This window comes from Camelina sativa, chromosome 3 (genome assembly GCF_030686135.1).
Source record: "Camelina sativa cultivar CO46 ecotype springtype chromosome 3, ASM3068613v1".
Lineage (NCBI taxonomy): Eukaryota > Viridiplantae > Streptophyta > Magnoliopsida > Brassicales > Brassicaceae > Camelina > Camelina sativa.
This window is the reverse complement of record NC_141882.1, coordinates 357,966-375,409: the sequence shown is the minus strand read 5'-3', so window position 1 is coordinate 375,409 and position 17,444 is coordinate 357,966. Positions and strand designations below refer to the sequence as shown.

General features: G+C 38.0%; 4 protein-coding genes across 7 annotated transcripts; 3 read left to right on the top strand and 1 right to left on the bottom strand.

The window, feature by feature from the left end:
• Positions 1 to 538: 538 nt before the first annotated feature.
• Positions 539 to 4,149, bottom strand: LOC104759120 (putative cyclic nucleotide-gated ion channel 10). Its single transcript, XM_087507545.1, is given in 10 exon segments — positions 539 to 1,021; positions 1,105 to 1,499; positions 1,589 to 1,825; positions 1,906 to 2,017; positions 2,145 to 2,367; positions 2,370 to 2,439; positions 2,529 to 2,741; positions 2,847 to 3,411; positions 3,544 to 3,613; positions 4,010 to 4,149. Coding segments are annotated over 9 exon segments (2,166 nt in total). The 5' UTR covers positions 3,573 to 3,613; positions 4,010 to 4,149; the 3' UTR covers positions 539 to 699.
• LOC104759109 (zinc finger CCCH domain-containing protein 1) lies at positions 4,123 to 6,521 on the top strand. Its single transcript, XM_010482081.3, has 4 exons — positions 4,123 to 4,558; positions 5,039 to 5,188; positions 5,295 to 6,118; positions 6,210 to 6,521. Exons 2-4 carry the CDS (start codon positions 5,101 to 5,103, stop codon positions 6,324 to 6,326), a joined length of 1,029 nt encoding a protein of 342 aa, XP_010480383.1. The 5' UTR covers positions 4,123 to 4,558; positions 5,039 to 5,100; the 3' UTR covers positions 6,327 to 6,521.
• Positions 6,522 to 9,056: 2,535 nt separating this feature from the next.
• On the top strand, positions 9,057 to 10,394 carry LOC104759099 (abscisic acid receptor PYL9). The gene is made up of 3 exons (XM_010482072.2): positions 9,057 to 9,494; positions 9,669 to 9,884; positions 9,971 to 10,394. Exons 1-3 carry the CDS (start codon positions 9,363 to 9,365, stop codon positions 10,172 to 10,174), a joined length of 552 nt encoding a protein of 183 aa, XP_010480374.1. The 5' UTR covers positions 9,057 to 9,362; the 3' UTR covers positions 10,175 to 10,394.
• A 1,132-nt stretch (positions 10,395 to 11,526) lies between these two features.
• LOC104759068 (histone H3-like centromeric protein CENH3) lies at positions 11,527 to 13,845 on the top strand. 4 transcript variants are annotated; one of them, XM_010482047.3, is made up of 9 exons: positions 11,527 to 11,833; positions 11,941 to 12,004; positions 12,163 to 12,200; positions 12,312 to 12,360; positions 12,595 to 12,630; positions 12,728 to 12,843; positions 13,174 to 13,251; positions 13,380 to 13,455; positions 13,582 to 13,845. In XM_010482047.3, exons 2-9 carry the CDS (start codon positions 11,953 to 11,955, stop codon positions 13,635 to 13,637), a joined length of 501 nt encoding a protein of 166 aa, XP_010480349.1. In that variant the 5' UTR covers positions 11,527 to 11,833; positions 11,941 to 11,952; the 3' UTR covers positions 13,638 to 13,845. The 4 variants fall into 4 exon arrangements, with proteins under 4 accessions (XP_010480349.1, XP_010480342.1, XP_010480356.1 ...); XM_010482040.3 differs by having other exon boundaries at positions 11,938 to 12,004; XM_010482054.3 differs by having other exon boundaries at positions 11,938 to 12,004; positions 12,591 to 12,630.
• Positions 13,846 to 17,444: the final 3,599 nt, after the last annotated feature.

The window sequence follows — 17,444 nt, the reverse complement described above, 5'->3', positions numbered from 1 at the left end:
CCTGCCTCCTACAATCAGACGGTCCTAGATGGTCCACGTAATTAAAGCTGCCTCCTCCCATTATATCTTCTATAATCCACCACTAGTTACCAAAAAAAAAAAAAAAAAAAAATCGAAATGTGGCCAATTTGTCGAGAAACTCCGTTATTCTTTCTTTCCCCCAACTCCAAAAAAATAACGTATTTATCTTTTCACTCGTAATTTTTTGCAATATACAATATGATCCTATATTGTATATTCTGTAACTGTCACTCGTTAAAAAATAAAACTTATTCGGGATTTTTAGTTTGAAAGTTGAAACTAGATGACTATAATTTGTTTGACCATTGAACTAATAAAAATAGAAATTTTAATCGGCTTGTTGAACAAAAAAGAAGATGAAGTGATGAAGTAATAAATCTTTCAAAAATGGACGACGACAAAGGAAAGAAGTCGGTTGTGGGTTCTGTTTTTTGGTTCACTTAATGTAAACGTGGTTTTTAAAACGTGATTATTGGTTTATTAATTCTTATCACAATTTAGAATTGCTATGTTGCAATTAGAAGAGAATGTGTATATAGTAGTTTGTAATGTTAACAAATTTACACATATATTTGGTTCAAACCAGCATTATTTACATAGCGCTGCATACTACCTTATTCCAAAAATAATAGTAACATAATGCTTTTTTTCGTTACACATGAAAAAGGAAAAAAGAACTCAAGGGTCAGTTGTATGATTGGCGGTGAAGTCAGGTTCGGTGGGTTTTTGAGGTAACAAAGGAAGAGTGTAGCGAGTAGGAAGGTTGGAATAATTGTGCCTCAGATTATGAAGCGCGTTTGACGCGAAACGCGACGCGTAAAGAGCGGCTCCAAGGCTCAAGGACGAAGACGCCGTTGCACCATCGCCTTCTCTAGCCAGCGCGTCTCGGAGACGCTCTTCTTCATCGCGTAATGATTTGGCTAACTTCTTCCGACAGTATCTCCGCCACGCTGCTTGTATAAAAGATACGCTCCATGTTCTCCATTGCACTGAATAAAACCTGTAATTAAATCAAAAATTCAGATCACTCTATCTCAGAAACAGAACATAACCAAAAAAATGATGATGGGAGAGAAACCAAACCTGAAAGTATGCTGGAGCTGCTTGCTGTGGAGGCGCCTGAACTGTGAAGCGACAGACTTGAGATCCTCAGCCATTAGAGCAAAGGCTTCAACTTCGGTGAGAGCTTGAACTGTTCTCGTCGAGATTGGAAAGTGAGAAGAAGACTGAGGGTCTAATGCCCACGGCAGAAGATCTTCTCCGCAGAAATCACTTGCCTTGAGGTCCACGGCATTGAAGACCCCAGTTCTTCCTCCATTAGTGGTGGCACTTACAAGCCTTCCTCTCATCACAAACAGCATTTCCCCTACAGGATCTCCTTCACGGATCACATAACTGTTCTCTGTGTAGAGCACAGGTTTTAGCCTATCGCAAACAGCGTCAAGTAACTGCTCATCCATTATCTCAAACAAAGGTACCTACCGAAAACAGTCATATAGTTTGGATTCTGAGGGTTGCACAGTTGATATTTAATGGAGGAAAAAAGAAAGAAAGCTCGTATACTTACTTTCTTAAGGAGGTCGAGGCAAAGATGGCGTTTAATATCTCTTCTTAGGTCTTTAGGGAGGTTACGAAGAAGGTTTTCTTCTTCAACTCCTCTTGTCTCTTGCCATCTATATTGTTCATATCTTCTGATACGTTTTCTCAGGTCTTCAGGCAACATTCTATGAGACATCCACTGCTCTGCATCTCTCTTTCTCACCCTCATTTCTTCCTCTCGAACTGTTGTTGATTCCAAGTATTTCTGCAGCACCAAAACAGAACTTACATGATCAGTTTCCTGAATAATTTAATGGTTATTCAACTAGTCAAAGAGGCCATTACCTGCATATTGCCGATAAGTAGCGCAAATAAGACTAGTCCAGATATGCAGATTGATATAGCAAAGATAATTTCACCAACGAATTTGCTTGTTTGGAGGTTTTGTCCCAATGCACTGCAACAACAAAAGCAATTAGTGAGAATGACGATATGCAAATAAAAAGTGGTAATTTCTCTTTGTTCTAACTACAAAGAGCATACCAATCTAGCTAGTTAGTTTGTGTGTGTGTGTTTTGTCAAACCTTAGATTTCGCAATCCCCACCAAAAGCAGTAGAAAAATTTCTTCCAGAAATCATGTGATTCAACAACCCCACTCTTTAGAGCATCAGTGAAGATGCCAAAGTTGAAGATGGTTGAGTTCGTTATATCGCCAGGGTCGAGAAAAGGGCAAGAGGTGGTCAGGTAATCGTTTCTAGCATTACCATTACCGTGACAGTACAGAGAACTTAAACTACAACTTTTTTTTTCTCGCACGCCTCTTGCCAGCACCTGTCTTCTCGTTCTACTGAGATTAAGTACCATAAAGCTCCAAATACCTGAATAAGTAAGTTTGTCATATGAACTTGTTCAACCTTTCAAATGGTACATCTTCAAAGAATCAGTTATCTGATGATCCAGAACTTACATGACTGGCTAACATATAGAGAGAGAGGTTCCAAGCAGCTCCAGCCCATGCTGTTTCAGTAACAATGCCAGATGTTCTGGTCACTTCCGTGTAAAGCGGATACAAACGAAGAATCCGAGGAACATATTGAACGATTATGACAGACATAAGGTAGTCTTTTGTGAGCAAAGAGTCAGGCTCTTTGACGCTTGGAATAACAGCTAAGACCACTATCTGCAAGATTAAAAACAAAAAGAAAACAGAGGATTCAACCAACCATATTCAAAAACATTTCATAATGAACACTTAAATAAAAAACAATCAGTTAGTCATTATTACCTGTGGGAGAGGAAGGATAGAAAGTACATCAATGATGAAGTAAGATGAGAGATACTTTAAAGCTATTGCCTTAGCATCATCCACCAGTTCACCTCTGCCAAAAACTCTAGAAGAAGGAGCGATGTAAGCTGTCCTGAACTGAAACACAATGTGAATAATGTAAAAGGCATCGATGAGTGTACGAAGAAAACTCGCAGCTATCTCCAACTTTGAGTCCATAGTAAGACAGTGCCTCGTGCCATCGACAATGGGAATGTAGAAAAACAGCGGATCAATCGCTAAAGCAAGCACACAAGCAAAGAGAAATATTTTGTTCCAGTTCTGCAAAAACGAATCCTGTGGGTTTATGATGTTCTTCTTAGTGGTACCAGATGTTTCCTTCTGGACCTTGTTGTGGTCAGGATCCTTATGGGGAAGAGAACTTAATGGTTTCTTGAAAATTTTGAAATTTCCTGAACCTTTCTCAATTCCCCATTTTACATTCTTCAAAACTCTGTCTAAAGAAGGTCTAGCTTTTCTTCCGTAGCCATACTCAGAGGCTATTGACCTCTCTTCATCTTTAAACCTAAACAAAACCATTAAAAAAAAACCATCTGATAAATCCTTTATTAAGATACTACAAATCCATATTCATCTATAGAACCATTTCTAGGGAATGAATGCTATGTATGAGACAAGATTATTGCAAGTTACCAACCTGACACGATTATCATGGCTGAATGCCATCAGCCAAACCCTTGGATATTTCGCTTACAGTGTGACGAATCCTAAACATGTATTGAATCAAAAAAATTAAATCATACGAATACTTCTCCATGATTACGTACGTACCATTGATAATTACCAAAATCAATTATAAAATAGCAAGTAGACACCTAACAGCTTTTTTATATAGTAGTAGTATATTTCTTCAAAGGTAAAAAATTAGAAACTAGAGAATCAGTCAATTTCTACCTAACATGATTACCAAATCCTTTAATTCCTAACCATTTACTGCTCAATAGTTGTAAAGTCATACGAACTTCTGTTCATCGAAGATAAGAAAAACTAAAGCTTCGAGATAAATTGACATCTAGACCAAACAAGTTACGAAGAGATTAAGCCGTAAGAAAACAGTAATTCTTACAGCAAAACCAAACATGAGGACTGATGAGGAGACGTACCTGGAAAGAAGTAACTGAGGAGGGCGATATAGATTAAGATTCCAGGCTATGAAGTGGAAATCGAAAGTTTAAGGGAAGTAGGTCAACGGCGTTTACTTCTTCTTCGGCTTCTTCGTGAAGCTATCCTCGCTACTGGTCCCGTCGATTAAAACTTAAAAGCAAGAAGACCCATATGAGCGGTTATGTGTAGTTTTTTTTTTTTTGTGAGACAACGACAAAAGAGAGGGAAATAGGAATAAAGTATATGCAATTAAAGTCTTTGTTCAATTCCAAAAATCGGAAGACGAAGACTTGGTCAAAAAGTCAATGGATGAGGCTAAAATAACTTTTAGGCCCATTAGAAATATTTAGCCCATTTAAAAGATCCAAAGCCCAAATTAAACTTAACCGCCTCATCGTAATATCGATTATTTATTTGTTCTCTCTTCACATTAATTAATTTTTTTTTTTTTTTTGTTCGTTTAACTGAGAAAACGCGAACGGCGGTTGTCGTTCGTTCATTTTCCCGGCGTAGTTCACCACCGGCGACAATTGCTAAGGTTTCTGAAGGTAACATACTCTTCCTTGTCTTATATAGTTCGATTTCTTCTTCGTTCTTTTGTTGTTTTCGTCTGTGTTCTTCAGGCTTTTCACTCCAGTTTTAGTGAAGGGTTTTGTTAGATTTCAATTTTTTTTAAAAAAAATTTGTAGGCTTTCCGTGTTAACATCGAATGTGTTCAACTGTGAGTTCTTTTTTTCATGGGTTGCTCTTTTTGAAATTACAGTTTCTGAATTTTTTGGATTTGTCTTTTTAAGCATCGAGTGTGTTCCGTTTAAGCTAGGGCTTCTTCAATGTGTTGTACTGATTGATTCTTCATGAGCTATTGAGCATATCCATATGAATTTGGAATTAATTTTCTCCATGGATTCCTACGAGTTACATTATCTCTTATTTGCTAAAGAATATCGAATCTGGATTAATTTTGATGAATCAGTAAATTTTCAGATTAGGCCTTAATACTAATCGTCAGGATTGTCTGTATTTTGCAGGCAAGCAACCAATTTCAAGTGGGTGATTGTGTTTGTGTGCTTACATTATCTAAAATCAAACCATGTCAAATTCTGGTGAATCTAAACCGTCTCAGCAAGAAGAAGAATCTCAACCTCAACCTGCTGGGCAAGAATCTCAGTCTCAACAAGGTTACTTTTACTTGCTTTTCTTACATGTTCGTTGTTTGTTAGCTAGAAATTGTCATATAGGGATCAGGAGAGACACTAATCAATTTATATCCTTGTTCTGTTTCAGTTTGCACTTTCTTCAAGAAGCCAACGAAAGCTAAGAACATTAGGAAAAGAACTGTTGACGCAGATGAGGAAGATGGAGATTCGAGAAGCCAAACTTCTATATTACAAAATCTAAAGAAAGTTGCGAAACCTGACAGCAAGCTATACTTTTCCTCTGGACCATCTAAGAGCTCTACTACAACCAGTGAAGCTCCTGAGAAACCCGTCTTTCACTACGATTCATCCAAGGAAATCCAGGTTCAAAACGACAGTAGGGCAACAGCAACCCTTGAAACCGAAACCGACTTCAATCAAGACGCACGAGCTATCCGTGAGCGAGTTCTCAAAAAAGCAGACGAATCATTGAAAGGGAATAAGAAGAAGGCTTCAGATGAGAAGCTGTACACCGGAATTCATGGATATACAGATCACAAAGCTGGGTTTAGAAGAGAACAAACCATCTCGAGCGAGAAAGCTGGAGGCTCACACGGGCCATTGAGAGCTTCTGCTCACATTAGAGTCTCGGCTAGATTCGACTACCAGCCAGATATATGCAAGGATTACAAAGAAACCGGCTACTGTGGATATGGAGATTCGTGTAAGTTCTTGCATGACCGTGGGGATTACAAACCGGGATGGCAAATAGAGAAAGAATGGGAAGAAGCAGAGAAAGTTAGGAAGAGAAATAAAGCTATGGGCGTTGAGGATGAAGATGATGAGGCTGACAACGATAGCGACGAAGACGACGACGCACTTCCCTTTGCTTGCTTCATTTGCAGAGAGCCTTTCGTTGATCCAGTTGTCACCAAATGCAAGCATTACTTCTGCGAGCATTGTGCTTTAAAGGTATGATCATCAATCACAATTATGATGACTCTGTTCTTTTTTGTTTTTTGGTTTGTGAAACTAAAGAGATTGTGTTTATGTAATGATGCAGCATCACACGAAGAACAAGAAGTGCTTTGTGTGTAACCAACCAACAATGGGGATTTTCAATGCAGCACATGAGATCAAGAAGAGAATGGCTGAAGAACGTAGTAAAGCTGAAGCCTGAAGGATTATTGTGAAGCTTTTTGTTTTCACAGGCCAAAAAGGGAAAACCTATTTTATTATTTGCTTGAAGATAGCTTTTTGTTTGTTGTACACTTGGTACTCACTGGCCCATATGCATTCTGATGAGTGATGACAATATGGTTGTTTCAAACTAATCAACTTTTAAAATTTTAAACAAACAGTCAAATTGAAATCATCGTTTTGGAATCAACTTCCTAGTAGTCATCGCCGGGAATAATTAATAGTCGTCAAACTCAATATCCCCGAGTGTCGGTAACATCTGAAAAGTGAATAATTTTGACCTAGAAGGTTCGATAGAAACGATTACGAATAATGATGACTCTGTGTGTTTATTTATTTTTGGTTTCTGAAACTAATGAGATTGTTTTATGTAATGATGCAGCATCACAAGAAGAACAAGAAGTGCTTTTTGTGTAACCAACCAACAATGGGGATTCTCAATGCAGCACATGAGGTCAAGAAGAAAATGGCTGAAGAACGTAGTAAATCTGAAGTAGGATTGTGAAGTTTTTTCACAAGCCGAAGCTCTTTTTGTTTGTTGCACTCATTTAAGCCCATATTGTGATGGTCATTAAATATTTGGGCCTTGTTCGGCTCATCTAATTTTAACTTTTGTTCTTTTTTTTTTTTTTTTTTTTTTTTTTTTTTTTTTTTTTTTTTTTTTTTTTTTTTTTTTTTTTTTAACTTTTGTTCTTTTTTCAATGGTTGAAAGTTGAAACAGTCAAAATTAGATGGAACCAGGAGGTCCAAGACAAAGAATGCTTCATCTATAAACATCGTAACTTTTTACTTCCAGCATTATCAGAAGAATGTCTTTTTTTCCAACATTATTTTGTGTGTTCTTTTTAACGTTATCTTTTCTTTTTTTTCACTTTCCCTCTGTATTTAAATGGTTTCTGTAAATTCGAACAGGTTTCAGAATCTATTGGCCGGCAAAAAAGTTATCCAAGTCAGCAAAAAGTAGATTTACACGTGTCACTTTCACAAGATATGCCACAATAAGTGAACATGGAAATGTCTGACAATAAACCAATAAGAAGATGACACGTATACGGAGTTTTCTCTAATTTGACCATATTTAGCTGCATTGTCGCTGTCGCTAAAAAGGGATCGTCGTTTCTATTATCTTGGAGCAGTTTATATTTACGTTAAAGTCATCTTTTGCGTTAAGTTTGCATGCCTATAGTGCCAAAGGCGATCCTATCCGATAAGTTTTTTTGGGTAAATTTTTATCTGATAAGATTACTGTAATTATCATCAACCACCGCTCTTTTAAGTCCTATATTTATCACTTAATTATTAAAAAAAATATAAGAAAACGTTCTATATAAGCTAAAACCCTCTTTTTATCGTCTCGTCAATTTGAGATAATTAATGAGATTTGTAATTCAAGCATAAATAATATTCAAATTGAACAAGATAAACCTCTGGTTATAATTATATGTGTTGGTTAAAATTGTTACAAGATCGAAAGATTGTTCTTTCTGAAAACCTTAAACCATAATTATATGTTTGAAGATAATGTAATCAATTAACTAGAGTTATCTAAGACGTGATTATGTTTTTTTGGTTTGATAAAAAAGAAAGTGAAGATGAGTCTTTTGAGAAAAAAGAAAAAGTATATAATTCACTAATAATTATTATTATATGCATAGATTGCTGGTTAGGAAGCGTAATTAGCGTTGTTGATGATAGTTTCAAAATTATATAGAGTTCCACCATCAATTGCAAAAGCTCGTTGGTTTTCACAACGATTAGATGATGTAGGAGTGGCAACTTTAGACTTTTAGAAATGAATCGAAATATGGCATTATGGTTTATTTAGCAAGAGGGTATGCAGCTTCAATACAAAATACTAATGGTTTTAGATTCGGTATGATATAGGGACATAATAGATGTCAGATTCAAGTTCTTGTTTCATGATTTTGGATTGTGGATGTCTTGTAGCAATCTTCTTCTAGCTAGAGAAGGGCTTCGCATTGCATCCTAGAAGGGAAAATTAAATACACCTGAATTACGTGTCGTACATAACTACATGGAACCAGTCACGGGCTGATAGGATGAGACTATTGATGACCAATCCTAGCTAATAATAAGATATGGTATTAATTAGAACATTTAGCATGATACAATTAATGTTTTAACAACTAAATTTTAAGGTAAACAAACGACAAGAACTAAATATTTAATGGTACAGTACATATGGGGCCCTATACATGGAGAATCACTCAAATCAGACCAAACGAAACGTATCACACTAAATATGTGAAGACCAACACTTATGTAGAATATATCTCAGCATATGCTGTGACAAGCAGCATACCAAACAATATATACGAACGAATTCATAAGAAAATCATAGGTATGATAAAATAAACATTTACATCCATGGAATTTATTTAGTAGTATCAATCAGTTAAAAAAAAATGATTTAGCTATGGTCTAGAAACTTTATTTTTAGTGAACAAAATATCTATAAAGTTAGAAACAATATTACCTCACCAAAACAAATACTTTATTTTTCTAAGCACTAGTGTTTGTTTCTATTCGGATTAGGTCCCAAAACGTCGTCATACAGAACACTTTGCTTAAACCTTTTTGTAGTTTTTTGTTACATTAAAAAAACGAAAACCACTAGTGTTTTGGTTGTTATTATTATTATTATTTTGGTTTAAAAAGTGTTTAAATGTGCGAAGGAGAAGAAGCCTAAGAAAGAAAAAATAGTTAATTAGGCACACAAAAAAAAAAAAAAAGGAATTATGTCGGTGGGTTCTTTGATTATTGGAAAATAACAAAAATAAAATTAGAAAAAGTTAATTTTGTTTTAGCAGACGCATCTTTTTTGTTTGTTTGTTTTTTTACTCTGCTCTCTTCTATTTATTTATCCACTTTCACAGATTTCCCCTCTGAGCGACACAGAGAGAGACCCAAGAGAGAGGTAACAACAACACCCAAAAGAGAGAGAGAGAGAGAGAGAGAGAGAGATTCTGATCGGAGAAGAGAGAGAGAGAGAGACATGGAAGACGGCACGGCGATGTACGGAGATCTCGAGACGGTGCAGTATGTACGGACGCAACACAAACATCACTGCAGAGAGAACCAGTGTACCTCTGCTCTTGTCAAACACATCAAAGCTCCTCTTCATCTCGTAATCCTCTCTCTCTCTCTCCCTTTTTATATGTCTAATCTCTCAACATTGATCTTAATTCCGTCAATTTCAGATTTTTTTGATCGATTTAGGGTTTTTTTTTTTGTTCTCCCCCAAATCTTTAATGTTCGTTTCAAACAAGCTAATTAATGATAACGATATTCCAAATCTCAGGTTTGGTCACTGGTGCGTAGATTTGATCAGCCGCAGAAGTACAAACCATTTGTGAGCAGATGTACTGTGATCGGTGATCCTGAAATCGGCAGCCTCAGAGAAGTCAATGTCAAATCTGGTCTTCCTGCTACAACAAGCACCGAGAGGTTAGAGCTTCTCGATGATGAAGAACACATCCTCGGTATCAGAATCATTGGTGGTGATCACAGACTCAAGGTATTACCCCAAAAATCCCGTGTGTTTGTTGAATGAGATGAGAGAATTTATTAAAAGATGGTTTCTTCTTGTTTTGTTTCTCTCAGAATTACTCATCGATAGTGACAGTTCATCCAGAGATGATAGAGGGAAGAGCAGGGACAATGGTGATTGAATCTTTTGTTGTTGATGTTCCTGAAGGTAACACCAAGGATGAGACTTGCTACTTCGTTGAAGCGCTCATCAGATGTAACCTCAAGTCATTAGCTGATGTTTCTGAAAGATTGGCTTCTCAAGACATTATCGACTAATCAATCTCTCACATCTTCATCATTCAAGGAATCATCATGTTCCAGTATGTGATATAATTATTCTTCAGGATTTTCTTCTTTTGGTTTTTTGGTCTAGGCTATTTATATTTTCAGGAATGATCAACTTGTTCAAAGATATATATTTTTCCAATGGTGATGTTTTTCGATTGTAAGATGACAATATGTACAGAGATTATATATGATGTGAACGTTTTGTTTATATATGATGTATATATATATATATATATATATATAGTTTACAAAAGGTATGGTATGGAGAATGTGTTATTGCAAGGTGAATGCGTAACAAGCTAAGCTAACCAACTTGTAACAAACTGTTTCTAATAGACAGAACCAATAGATGTCTTGCTCTATGTTCGATCGTTTGGATGTGTATAAAGTTGATAAGCTATCACCCAGACCTTTGGAAAAGATACATGGTGCTTGTTCTGACTCATGCTCAATTCTTCCCTCCGGATGAACTTTCCTGGGAAGAGATCAGCTTCTTGTTTCCGACTTCATATTGTCTGCAATTTATGGAGATTTGTTCAAAGAAAAGATATCATCGAATAGAGAGATACGATTGGTCTAGTTATGTTCCATATATTTGCTCTGTTCAAGTTTTATCAGTACTTCATCATCACAATTCACAACCAACCAAAAAACATATCTTAGGCAATCGTATCAATTACATTTACATTTTACTTCCTCTTGTCTCTGAGGTCTTCTTACTCTGTTTCAGACTAAAGAAACAGCATACTTTTTGGTGATGACATAAACATAGAAGAATAGAACCGAAACACACAAAAACTCTGAACAAGATGAGCTCTTCAACAGGAGACATAACCGTCAAGTAGACAAAGTCTTTCGTATACGAAAAATCCTAATTTTTAAAAATCACCAAAAACTCTCTTTTCCTCTTTTGTTTCTTCATTGCATATAATAATACTCAAAACACAAAACAGCGACCAACAAAAACGCTGTAGTTGTTTGTACTGAGAGCATAGCAGGTTCTATCACCTCCACAAGCAAGCAAAGCATGGTAACCTAATGTCACTGTGTGGTTAGATCATCAATCAAAGTTGGCAACATCTGCTCCCATTTAAAAGGAGCCAACATCGTCTCCACCATTCAAAATAGTTTCATGAGAATTTGTCAGAGAATCTCCATCTATTTGTTTACGTTCTCCATAAGAGATCGCCACGGTCCCACATTCATTTCTGACCGTTTAGGTTAAGTTAATGACCGTCCGATCTCTCACAGTTGTTGCAACTTGATGAAATTAAACGGTCCAGATCTCTTGACCGTTCTTAGAGGTGTGTAAAAGTGGGAATGAAAATGTTAAAAAATTTGAATTGGTGTTTACTAAAATGGTTAAAAAAAACACAAAAGGGGTAAATAAGGAATGACGGTAGACGGAAACCTCTCTGTGAAGTAGCAGTTTTTTTTTTAGATAGACTGCAAATAAATATTTTCTTCTGAGTCTCTCTCTTCTCTTCTTCTTGAATTGAGTCTCTCCTAAAAAAAAGAAAATTCGATTTTTAACATTCAAAAAATTTGGAGGGGTCAAGCGGGAAAACCAAAAATCCTTCAAATAATTTCGTGTGGAGCGAGCGGGAGAAAGAGACACACACAAATCCTCTCTAGTTCTTTCGTCAGGTGAGTTCCCCTCCGAATCCACATTACTCTCTCTCTTTCTCTATTCTTGGGGATTTTATACCCTAATTGTTCGATTTTTTTTTTTTTTTTTTTGTCTCCGGCAGTAGTAATAATAATTGATGGGGAGAACCAAGCATAACGCTACCAGGTCCCAACCTCGTAATCCAACTGGTACCTCGTAATCTGCTTTCTCTTTCTAGTATTACTTTTCGATTCTCACCCTTTGAGGATTTTTTTTAGGGGTTTTGTTTTTTTTTTTTTTTTGTTTGTTTTGGTTCTGTTATCTCGCTGTTAACCCTAGATTTTGATTTTGCATCTGAAAACTGTAGATGCTGCTTCACTTTCTCAGGCGGCTGGTCCCAGTGCGGTATATGCCATCTTCTTTTTTCTTTTCTCTTTTAGGGTTTTCGATTTTCAGATTCCAAAATTTAACCTTTTAGATTTTTGTCGAATTTGTTGTAATCAATCGAAATTGCAGACACCGCCAACAGGAGGAAGAGATGGTGAAGAAGATGCTGCTCAACCAAGTTAGTGTCTTTTTTTCCCCTCTCTCTTGTTTGTTTGTTTGTGCGGTGTGTGAGTGAAGTTTAAATTAATCCTTCCTTTTGGTAACACTTTGCATCAACGCCTGCTGCAACTTCACCTGCTACAAAAGTGAGATTTTTTTTTTTTTTTTGGCCCTTTTGGGTACTTCAACTTTGATTTCGTTGTGCTCATCTTTTTTTCTCATTTGTCATTTTTGTTTTTGTCTGTGAAGAAAGGGGCTAAGAGAACCAAATATGGTAGTAGGCCACAAGGTTAGTCATATCCCTCAGAAATTACAATGCAGGACTTCTCTTTCTATTTGTGTTTTACTCTACTAAGTACTAACCTCCTCCTTCTTGTTCTTTCTAGGCTCACAAAAAAAGAAGGCTTACCGTTTCAAGCCAGGAACCGTTGCTCTGAGAGAGATTCGCCATTATCAGAAGAGCACTAGCCTTCTTATTCCTGCTGCTGGTTTTGTCAGACAAGTCAGCTTTTTTCTCTCTTTCTTTTGCTCTTTAGTAGTCTATGCCTCGTTTTTTCTAGCATTTACAAACTGATTCTAAAGTTTCAAATCTACTTGGTATAAATTGTGGTACCTGTTTCTTGTTTTCTCAACATCAGTGCAGTAAACATAGCATTTTTAACTTCAGTTTAGAGCAACCCTCCATTTAATGAACTTGTAATCTAGTTTTGTCTTTGAGAGGTTACTGGCTCATAGACCCACCCAGAACCATATGTTTCTGTAACTAACCTGAATTGCCAAATGCTGATTTTGTGTTCCCATCATACTAATTAATTTACATTGTTTTTACCAGGTGAGAAGTATTACCGATGCGGTGGCCCCTCCTCGTATCTCTCGTTGGACAGCTGAAGCTCTTGTGGCTCTTCAAGAGGTGCCAAATCCTTTACATTATTTCTTAATATGAATGTAGTTGATACAGTATCTAGAGAGAGCCACACATATAATGTCATTTTCCCTTGATAAGTAGTAATCATTCTGATTGTGAATTTGTTTGCGCAGGCCGCAGAAGATTACTTGATTGGTTTGTTCTCAGATTCAATGCTCTGTGCTATCCATGCAAGACGTGTTACTCTAAGTAAGTACTCCTAAATAAGACAATTTTGCAGTCTAAATTTAGAAAATCACAGTCATACTTGTGCATTCCTTTGAACCATTACTTGCTGAAAAAAAATCATATCTAATATTTGTCTTCTCATATCAGTGAGAAGAGACTTTGAGCTTGCACGCCGGATTGGAGGAAAAGGCAGACCCTGGTGATAGAAACCCACTAGCACTACTCGCATCTCTATCATTGTTAGTGAGGATCGAATAGTTAACAACAATGGTGTCGTAGGTTATAAGATTATTCACTACTTATGTGCTTGTCCTTTATTCAACTTGATGGTCTGGCCAAAAAAAAACTTCTTTTGAAACATAACTGGAAATCTGAGTTTGGTTCGATTCAATATCTATCTAGGTTTTAAAACTTGTTTCTCTATGTGTGTTTCTTGTTTGCCTTTTACCTTTAAGTTCCAACTTGCAAATAGTTGGATGTATATAACTCGAAGCCTCGGTGACGGCTCAGTCTTAGACAGGGCTGTATTTGAGAAAAAGTAATTTAAAGAGCATGATTCGAAAGAACATGTGTTGAGAGAGGGCTTAAAGAGAAATATATCTCTGACTCTGGCTAATGGGATTCCCCCAGCTGCAACTTTTAAAAGCATATTTAGAATGCTTGAGATATCCTTAGCACTTCAAATTTTATAATTCATATACTGATTATTTTAGTGATTATTCGCATAAAACATTTGTTGAGATCATAATGTTGTCATAAAGAAAGTTATAAGAAGAGTATGTGTCTCATTACCGTCTGATAATGTAAACTTTTTAAAAGCTCGAATGTTTTCGGAATTTGGTAGTATTTATTTCATTGTCAACTCTTTTTATTACTAGTAAACTGTTTTTTTGTGTGTATATATTTAATGATCTCTCTGTACATTCGTAAAAATTCATTGCAAACTGAAAAAAGTGTGAAAATTTATCGAGGTTTAACTTTTATAAATGTGAAAAAATGGATGCGCCCATGAATCATGCAATGGTCCCAACAATTTAATCTTATGGTTTCCTTCATTCGCTAAAAAAACTCAAAGAATGTAACAAAAATTAAGGGAACTTTTTTTAATCTTATGGGATTGTAACAACAATTTAATCTTATGGGATTGGGGAACTTTTCAGAAAAATAATGAACTAAAGAGTTCTTAGAATCTCTCTCTAGAATCTCTCTCTTCCTCTTTCCTTGGTCCCCGACGCCGGTCTCACGCCGGTTGTCGGAGATTTCTTCCCTGAATGACAAAGAAAAAAGAAAACCTTTTATGGGATCCGTTCCTGGGTCATCTAAGTTTGCCATCGTCTACGCTCGCGCTTCATCTTCCCTTTCCGGTAGGTTGCGAGTAGGTAACTCATCTGGCGGGGGCATCGATGGCGGTGGACACTCTGAAGGATCTGTTATGATATCCTGCGCGGAATCCCCCATCCCACACCCTCCCTTCGGCTTAGATCTGAAATCGCGAGCTACCTTGGGAACTGCGCTAATCCCAGATCCAAGCCCAGCGGCAAATCCTCTGCTTGTCTCAACTGTTGAGACTCCCGTCTCCGGTGTTGAGTAAACAGTAACTCTGGACCATGAGTCGCCTTCTATAAATAATGCCCAATCGACGGTCCCTGCGACTGTCTTGGCCATTCCGGGTCAGCAAAACCCTCCTGTCACCACCGATACAACTACAAAGACTCCTCCTAAACCTGCTACTGCGGTTTCTGAGCTCTGGGTTGATCGGGTGAAAGGATCTTCAAAACGCCTCTCCAAGGCAGACGATGGCTTCACTCTCCCGTCTAGAGAATTATGTGTTAGCATCCCTAACGAAGTCATCGAGAAGAACAGACGCACTTGGGACTTCTTCATTCTTGGTCAGTTCTATTCTGATCCACCCTCTCAAGGGACCATCCACAACATTGCAAATGGTATCTGGAGCAGAAATTACAGATACAGCACTGTCTCGAAGTTGGAAGGAAACGCCTACCTGTTCAGGATTCCTAACTCCCACACCCGGCATCGAGTTTTCACCCAAAGATTGTGGCAAATCGAGGGTCAAACCATGTTCGTTGCTAAGTGGGAACCAGGGTTCACCCCTGAGAAACCCGAACTATCCTCTGCCCCAATTTGGATTGAATTGAGGGATGTGCCGCTGCAGTTCTTCAATGAGGAAGGTCTGCAATGCATTGCCAGCCTCGTGGGAGATCCTAAGAGTCTCCATCCCGCAACAGCAAACAAAACCAACTTGGACGTGGCTAAGGTGCTCACTGTCATTGATCCGAGGAAACCGTTACCGGAAGCTGTAAACGTGCAGTTTGAATCCGGCCAAATCAGTAGGATACTGGTCTCTAGCCCTTGGATGTTGCCGGTGTGTACTCATTGCAAAGAAATTGGACATAGCATCAAACGTTTCAGGTTAACGCCCATCACATGTACATCCTGCTCCTCTTCATCCCACACCACTGCAGCTTGCCCGAAATCCAAATCTGCACCTTCGAAGCAGCGACGGAAACAGCGAAGGAAAAGATCAAAGACTCCCGACTCTCGTATTCAGACAGAACATAGTGGCATAGAACAGCGCTGGCAGATAAAACCAGCTCCGACAGAGCCTAGCTTACAATCACATGCTTGCGTTGTCAACACCGTCATGCGTCAAACAAAAGATCTGGTAGTGGTGTCTAATGGGCCTCCTGCTCAGAGTTTGGTTGCGGGGACATCTTACAAGCCCATTGTTGTCAGTTCATCTGCCGCGACTCAACCTGTTCCATCAGAGGATGCGGTATCTGCGGACTCTTCTGACATCCCTTCATCGGACTCGGAGGAGGAAAAGTTTATCAAAGTGCTTTTTAAGCGGAAGCAGAAACTCCTAAGGGGCAAGGGCCTCAATCTCTCTCTTTAAATATGTGTACAAAGGAATTTTTTTGTTGGAATGTCCGGAGATTTAATATAGCATCTCACCGGAAAGATTTAAGAAGTGGTATAGGGCAAATAAGCCTCTTTTCGGTGGTCTAATAGAGACACACGTCAAACAGCCAAAGGAAACAAAGTTCATTTCGAAGCTTCTTCCTGGCTGGTCTTTGGATTCTAATTATGCCTTCTCTGAGTTAGGGAAGATTTGGGTTGTCTGGGATCCTGCGGTCCAGGTTGTGATTGTTGCCAAATCCTTGCAAATGATTACGTGTGAGGTTCTTCTACCGGGTTCATGTAGATGGATTGTCGTCTCGATTGTCTTCGCGGCGAATGAAGAGGACAAATGGAACGAGCTATGGACTGAGATTGTTGATTTGGGTGATTCTCAGGTTGTTGGTGATCGACCTTGGCTTGTACTCGGAGACTTTAACCAAACGCTTCATCCTCAAGAGCACTCCCAGCTGACATCTCTAAATGTTGATCGCAGAACAAGAAACCTCCGAACCTGTTTGCTTTCTGCAGAGTTGTCGGACCTGGTGTACAAAGGGAACAAGTTTACCTAGTGGAATAAAAGCAAAACTAGGCCAGTGGCAAAGAATTTGGACCGTATTCTGGTCAACAAAAGTTGGTGTATAGAGTTTCCATCCTCATTGGGGATTTTTGGTGAACCTGATTTTTCTGATCATGCCTCTTGCGCAGTGGTACTGGAAAAGGACAAGAAAAAGGAGAAAAGACCCTTTAAGTTCTTCAACTTCCTCGTCCAGAATCCAGATTTCCTAAATTTGGTTAGTGATAGTTGGTATTCGCTTAATGTTGTTGGCTGTGCCATGTACAGAGTTTCCAAGAAGCTGAAAGCCCTCAAAAAGCCGATCAAGGAGTTTAGTAGACTTAACTATTCCAGAATAGAGAAGCGCACTGAGGAGGCTCATGAACTGCTTCTGAGCTACCAAAACCTCACTCTAGGCGACCCCTCAATTACAAACGTAGAACTAGAATTGGAAGCACAGCGTAAGTGGAGCCTTCTTTCCAGTGTTGAGGAGAGCTTTCTCCTACAAAAATTTAGAGTGATATGGTTCGCAGAAGGT

Excerpts from the sequence above, each read along its gene's own strand:
- LOC104759068 (XM_010482047.3), top strand. The coding sequence starts at position 11,953 with ATGGGGAGAACCAAGCATAACGCTACCAGGTCCCAACCTCGTAATCCA. Across the intron at positions 12,361-12,594 it reads AGAAGATGCTGCTCAACCAA|GGGCTAAGAGAACCAAATAT; the intron begins GTTAGTGTCTTT and ends CTGTGAAGAAAG. Across the intron at positions 13,456-13,581 it reads TGCAAGACGTGTTACTCTAA|TGAGAAGAGACTTTGAGCTT; the intron begins GTAAGTACTCCT and ends TTCTCATATCAG.
- LOC104759109 (XM_010482081.3), top strand. The coding sequence starts at position 5,101 with ATGTCAAATTCTGGTGAATCTAAACCGTCTCAGCAAGAAGAAGAATCT. Across the intron at positions 5,189-5,294 it reads AGAATCTCAGTCTCAACAAG|TTTGCACTTTCTTCAAGAAG; the intron begins GTTACTTTTACT and ends GTTCTGTTTCAG. Across the intron at positions 6,119-6,209 it reads GCGAGCATTGTGCTTTAAAG|CATCACACGAAGAACAAGAA; the intron begins GTATGATCATCA and ends GTAATGATGCAG.
- LOC104759099 (XM_010482072.2), top strand. The coding sequence starts at position 9,363 with ATGGAAGACGGCACGGCGATGTACGGAGATCTCGAGACGGTGCAGTAT. Across the intron at positions 9,495-9,668 it reads TCAAAGCTCCTCTTCATCTC|GTTTGGTCACTGGTGCGTAG; the intron begins GTAATCCTCTCT and ends TCCAAATCTCAG. Across the intron at positions 9,885-9,970 it reads GTGGTGATCACAGACTCAAG|AATTACTCATCGATAGTGAC; the intron begins GTATTACCCCAA and ends TGTTTCTCTCAG.